The sequence below is a fragment of the Cupressus sempervirens genome, chromosome 7 (assembly GCF_028749045.1).
Source record: "Cupressus sempervirens isolate cs-2001-9-10 chromosome 7, ASM2874904v1, whole genome shotgun sequence".
Lineage (NCBI taxonomy): Eukaryota > Viridiplantae > Streptophyta > Pinopsida > Cupressales > Cupressaceae > Cupressus > Cupressus sempervirens.
In genome coordinates, this window is record NC_143124.1 from 590,845,300 (window position 1) to 590,852,330 (window position 7,031).

At 33.2% G+C, this 7,031-nt stretch overlaps 1 protein-coding gene across 1 annotated transcript in view; it reads left to right on the forward strand.

Moving 5' to 3' along the window:
• The window catches only part of OS9 (ER lectin-like protein), a 94,214-nt gene extending 88,208 nt beyond the window's left edge, over nucleotides 1-6,006 (forward strand). The window contains exons 5-8 of the mRNA XM_089792157.1: nucleotides 4,138-4,253; nucleotides 4,817-4,883; nucleotides 5,181-5,290; nucleotides 5,417-6,006. Coding sequence (XP_089648283.1) covers nucleotides 4,138-4,253; nucleotides 4,817-4,883; nucleotides 5,181-5,290; nucleotides 5,417-5,561 — 438 coding nt within the window. The 3' untranslated portion in view covers nucleotides 5,562-6,006. The remainder of the gene's footprint in view (nucleotides 1-4,137; nucleotides 4,254-4,816; nucleotides 4,884-5,180; nucleotides 5,291-5,416) is intronic.
• Nucleotides 6,007-7,031: the final 1,025 nt, after the last annotated feature.

A 7,031-nucleotide genomic window follows, 5' to 3' on the forward strand; every position in this document is an offset into this window, starting at 1 on the left:
AATCTATTGTTATAACATTTATAAGCTTTACTGTGAGTTGAATAACCAAGAAACAGACCTTCATCACATTGAGAATCAAAACTCTTCAAATTTTCCTCCTCTTTTAATAAAACATTATTCTTTCCACACAAAACCTATTAGAAATTGTACCTTCATTAAGTAGAGTGCTTTCCATTTCCTTGATTGTTCTATTTTGCCTTTCAACTACATCATTTTGTTGCAGTGTTCCAGTTGCAAAATACAATAAACAACAAATTCATTAGAAAGAAACTCTTCACCCCTGTTCAATTACTGCCCTAAAAAGATTAAACCTTTCAAATGCTTCTGACTTTTCTTTTAAGAATGCCACCCATGTCATTTTAGAATAATTATCTACAAGTGACATAAAATATCTTTCATTTTTTCAAACCTTTAGTTTTAGACATTTAGTTGGTCCACAAAGATCAACATGGATCAACTTAAAGAGGTTGTAAACTTGATTGTTCTTTTAATTTAAAACTTTTTGTAGCTAGATTTTGCAAATAATATTTTTAGGTTTGACAATTTTGGGCATATATCTTGCTAAATTCAAATAACTGATTTTCTCAAGATTCTCAAAATTGACATGTCCTAGTCTGTTGTGCCAAAGCCAACTTTCATCAATCTGACTTAACAAGTTCTACATTTTACATTCTTAAATCATAAACATTACTGTTGGTTCTTTTTCCTTCAACAATCAGCTTTCTGGAGTTAACTTTTCTCATCTCACATCCTTGAGCATTAAAATTTACAAAATAAGCATTGTCACATAATTGACTGACGCTTAGCAAATTGTATTTTAAATCATCAACGTATCATACATTATTTGCTAATAAAATACTAGTCAATACTCAAAGAACCTTTACCATGAATCTGCACCAAAGACTTGTCCTCAAATCTCACAGGACCACTATTACACTCTGTAAATGTGGAAACTTGTTTTTGTCACCTGACCACTATCTACTATCCAAAGATGTTCTCTCATTGCATGTAAGGCTGTTTCAACAACAAAAGATTTCTTTCTTTCTTTATCCAAACTTTTGTTTCCTTCTTGTCAAAAGACTTGTTTCCTGCATTTGCAAAAAAAAATGTTGTTTCCTGCATTTGCAAAACTCAATTTTTTACAGTATGCCTAACATTTTGACATTTAAATCATACTAAGCTGAAATTCTTGAAGGCATTAAATGAGTTTTGACTGAATCAGTAGTAAATCAAATTTACTTTTCAATTTTTTTTAATCAATTACTTCCAATTGAAAATAGAAATGAACACATCACACTGAAAAGCAAGAATAAGCACTGCTAAAACTGAACACAATAATATGACGTGGAAACCCGAGATGAGAAAAATTAGGGTGAATAATGCTACTAGGATATACTGTCCTAATCCAGCCTCACAAATCAAAATAGTTACAGTAGTTTTAGGGCACCGACCCAAGGAGTCACCCAACACCTTTAATTCAAAAGCACCAGCCTTTCCAGATACAGTCTCGTTGAAATGAGCAGCAACTCAATACCTCCAGATCAACAATTCAGTGTGGCAAATCCACCATTATTTTAAAGTTCCAACTCTGATATCACTACAAACATAATGTTTCACGACTAATGGTAACCATATAGATATCAACCCTGGTTTGCAATTTCAAATCAATGATAAACTGATACAGAAGTGCCCTTATCCTGAATTCAAACAGATTGAAAGATCAGTGTGAACTAAGATACTCTCCAATTAAAAGCATCAATCTGAAAATTCATTTGTTCCTTTAGTTCTACAACATAACAAATTATGACATGTGTTAACTCTTTTTCGATACTCAAAAAAACATGGTGAACTAGATAAATCACCCAAGCAGTCTCTGTTGGTCTGTAGATTATACAACAGATAATTCTGAATGCTGAAGATGTTAGTCAACAGAAAAATCTTTGAAATTAAAGTTTGGAAAAGTCACGGCAGTATAGTCTTCCAATTTGAAAGACATATACATATCTCAGGAAATATCAATCTCAAAATATTATTATATACCTGTGATTTGATGTTCACAAGTCTACTTTCCTTTTCAAAAAAATAAAAGTCTAATCATTCTCAGACTTTTACCATAGACATCTTTTTCATCATCACATTTTCCTTCTTCCAGAGCATATAAAATTCAGTCTATTGACCAGTTTTTTCTTACGTTTTTGTTTGTATTCTTTTTACTCACGATATTTCTTCGAATCTCCTCATCTTCTTATATAAAATCACAAATGGCTAGAAGGAAGTTATCTGCTGATACCTTCAGCCTGTAAATGCAACCAATCAAACCAAACAACCCACTGTCAGATTACTGGTTTTCAAATTATTACCGTCAACTTCTTTTCTTATGCCGTCAACTCTTTCAGCCACATGAAATAGATTAAACAAAGATTTCCACCAAGTGGACATAATATATTTAAGGAGCTGTCGAGCATACAGAAGCATCATAGATAAACAAGAAAACCCAACGTCTTGATAACTGATGCAGAAAGTGCTTACGCTTCTTCTTTCCTTTTATACGACAACTGCTACATAGCACTTTGTTGTCAGGTTCCATATTATATTACTACCATGGTTTTTGCAGAAATTGTCTTCAGAAATTGGCAATTTCTTCCACCTGATAGATGCTAGCCATTTACTTGTGGGTTACAGATTATTGAATTCTTATGCCATAATGATTTTTTGGATTATACAGGCATTTCATCTACTTGGTTATTCTGGTTTTTGTTTTATTCACGAGTATGACCAATTTCAAAATTCTCAGTTATTTGCACTCACAAATCTGTAAAAAGAAAACTGTAACAGCAACTGAATACAAGTCATATATCAGAGAGAATTGCAAGTGCATTATTATTTTTAATATTACTAATTATTCATTCTGTGGTTTATCTTTGTTCTGCAATTCTTTTGACGTCAATGACAAAAACTTAGAGAAAGGCTAACACTTGTTTCTGACTTCTGTCAATACAAGAAAATCATGATGACATGCACTTGTTACCCATTAGGAATTGATTAATGCCTTATCTTTGTACAATTAACTGTTAAGGTAAGATGCTGGAAATTTATAATTCTTTTGTACTGAAAAGATTGCGATTTTTTGAAAAGTGTGACATGTACTTCCATTAGCATAATCCAACTATTTTAGTGCAATGTTCTTGGCTTCTATCGGTTGGATATAAAACTGTTTCATGCATCTATCTGATTCTGGTGTGCTCAAATTTTCCAAAAGTGATTTTAGTCATAAATACGATTAAAATTAAAGATATAACCTTTAGAGTGAGTATGTCTTGTTACATAGTGCTGCATAATTTAATATATTCATAAAGCTAAAATTTGAAGATTATAGGCTAAATTATCCATGAAATTTTTATGCACAACTGGCCTTGAGAGGGAAGTAAGGCACAATGATTAAGCTCATGAACTTGTCACTAGCCTTGGAATAATCTACCATCTAAGATTGACAAAAGTCCCATCTTGAAGGTGACGAGTAAATATGCTCAGAGTTTGAACTTCATCCATTGATTTTGAACGCATGGGTACATTGAAAGTCCTGGGTTTACACGACTTCTCTCAGAGCCTACAGTAGTTGACAGGAAGAGAAGGGTAATATGAACAGATTGATAAACTTTTAGAATTAATTTAACAGGATGGTTTTGCACGGTTCTTCAAAACCTTTATGGCAAAGTTTCAATAATCAACTATCTTTGACACATTTTGCTGTATCTGAAATTAAATTCCTTCAATATGTCTTTCTGTTTCTGTACTTTATTCAACTTTCTTCTTTTTCTTGGTTTTGTTGGTCAAGTGCATTGAATTTCCCATGTTGTTTTTTAGGTCAGGTGTTCTCGATTTCTAGGCAGATTTTCTCTGTAAATACATACTGTGGTTGCAAGAGAGTAGGTAGAGGCTGTATCCCCGTAAAGCTCTCATGAATAACCATGCCTGAATTTCAACCACTTTTCTGCATGGTGGATCCAATAGCTGCAGAGTTGCTGCAAATGTGTTCAAGATATTTCATATCAAATTGTGATTAAAAACATTTCTCGGAAAACATTAATTAGGCTTGGGTAAAAGCTATATTTTTGACTTTACCTGTATGATTATCAGTTGCTGCAGCAATTTGTTTTGGGTGTTTATGATGAGAGAGCTACTGAAGCTTTACATCAGAGTTCACCGGATGTTTCCCTTCAGAAAGATCCCCGTTCCAAAACTGCTGCTCAGAGGTAAGAAAAACATGTCATAATTTATTTGTGATTAATAACAAAATTGGTTTTCAAGGTTTTATCAAAAGATCTTCAGTATTCATTGTCTCAAATTGTATCTTCCTCAGTTTGAAGGATTTCCTTAACCACATTCTTTTCAGGACATTGCTAAGAGAGATTCTTTTTGAGTTTTTTGGAATGTTTGAAAATGTGAAAGAGGAATGTCCATCTTAGTAATATATAGCTTGGTATTGCTTGTTCAATTACAAATATTATGATGGTATCATGATTTGCTTTCTTCCCATTATTCGTAATGAGACATGAACATATTGTTTCCAGATTTGAAAAGTCGTTATCACTGTTACCATAACATTACCTTACATCTGTGGTACTCTAGTCCACTGACAATTAAATCATCCTTCTAAGTGCTAAAAATAATCATTTATATACTCATCCTTGATTTTAGTTGATGTTAGGACACTGGCTTTGTTTTTCTTCATTTGTTTTCTCATATTCTTTTATCATATTCTCTATTATAAGGGAACTGAAAAGTGGAACTTTACTTGCTTATTATAATATTGCAGGTATCATGCTCACATATACACCAATGGCACAATTTGTGACCTTACAAACGAGCCCCGGGAAACTGAGGTATTTCCATGTCTAATGCATTGAAAACACAAATACTGGACTTTTGGTACTTGTCACTTGATATAGGTCAATGGTTTCAATACTTATTTTCATTTTGTAACAGCACAGAGATTACTGCTCTTCATTTTGGTCACTCTCTCCTAATATATCATTGTTACATTGTTTCTTATGTTAATATCTCTAATTGCTTGCTTGCTTATGTCAAACTAATTTATCTGACAGAATGTTAAAACATGAAGCAGCGTGCTAGTCCATTTTATTGAGTGGTTAGCTGTCTTGAGTTTTTCATTTATGCAGGTGAGATTTATGTGTTCGGAGTCAAATCGAGCATTAATTCATTCCATCAAGGAAGTTTCCACATGCAAATATGCGTTGGTAGTTCAATGTCCAATGCTTTGCAAGCACCCGTAGGTTCCAATATACTTCTAACACCAAGATAAATTTTTACTCCTCTTTTTAGTTTATTATTGTTCCAAGTCCTCACAAAAAAATGTTCTCTATTGCTAACCTGGAGTCCTTTGAACTCTTTTTAGGTTGTTTCAAGAAGAGCGGTCTACTTGGTATACTGTCAACTGTAATACTCTCCCGAAAATCACTGAGAGAGGAGGGAGTTTCCACAAACACAAACGGCTAGCTTTGCCAGTAGATAAATCCGAAAGTGATCAAGCTATTGATTAAAAAACTGTACTCAGATGTGCCATGTCAGCTTTCAAACTGGAAGATAATTCCCAATATTCTTGTACTAATATCACGTTAGATGCTATATATGATTAGCTAACATGGTTAGGTGATATTCGTGTTCTTTACCCCGTGCTTAAATTGAGGAAGGCCAACATGTTTTTGCTAGCATGAAATCAAGATTAAACCTTTCATATCTTTTTCATACTCTAGGGCACCCCTTGTTAATAGGCATTAGGTTTATTTGATTGCATTCCTTCATGGATATAGCAAAAATACACATTAAATGCTCCAAAAGTTCCTTCTTGTATCTGGATATGGCACAGATTGATCTTAATTACACTCGTGGATATCCTTACTTTGATAAGGTTCCCTTGTTAAGTACATACCTATTGTTCATGGCACAACACTTCCCATAAGTAGCATCAACCCACATTTGAATCCATTTCATCACCTCAAATGACATAATTTTTATTGCTGCACTAGAATCAATCATGCAATTCTTAATCTATTTTTTATTTATTAATAAGGTCATACAATGTAGGTGTATCTAGTGGTGTTAGGATAATCCTACATCACTGAAAAATATATCTGTTGATAGTTAATGTTTGATATTTTTACATTTATGGATACCCATTTGGAAAAATTAAAGTCCAACTCTCAAATCTCCACGCCTACTTTTCTAGGTCAGCATTCAAAATTTCAAGCTGACGTGAAAATGTAGGATAAATGAGCTATTTTGTAGGATGGCCAATGAATAATTGGAGGGTGTGAGTTTAGGAGAAGCTAGCAATTGGAATTTTAAGCACTTGGAAAAAGATTTAGGTCACTAAAATACACCATTTGAAAGTTATTACACTTTTAAGTTTTAGAAGACATCTTGAAAAACCTTTAGAGTTAGATTTGAGGTACTAATGGCCCTGTATGGCCCCTAAACATGTATGAAGGCCATAAGCAGTTCATAATATGGTAGATCACTTAGAGACATTTTTGACAGTGTAAACAATTTGTTAATTTGTGTTCAAGATCAAAAGTTACACTTATGGGAAGTTGGACTGCTTTTCTGGAACCTTCTATTTTTTGGCGCCCAACTACCAAACATTAAAATGTAGATTCATTCTTGGCTCCAAACCTAAAATAGGGTATGTAAGGCCCAACCTTATAGTGAAAAGTCAGTATTGGGGGAGTTTTTGAAGAAGGTACCGTGAGAAGGGTTTTTCTCTCGAATTTGATAATATTGTCATGCATAGGGCATTTACTTGGGTCTTCTTAGATTGTAATGAATGTAATAGCTTCTTATTTCAAATGCTAGAAATTTTCTTTTCTATTGTCTTCATTTATGTCTCGATTTGTGCTCTCACCATCATATAAATAGATCAACTTGTGATGGGTTATTGGTAATTGTAGTTTTGAGATATATCATTGGTTATATCTTCATTTGATTCCTTTTATTTCAATGTCTTGTGTTTT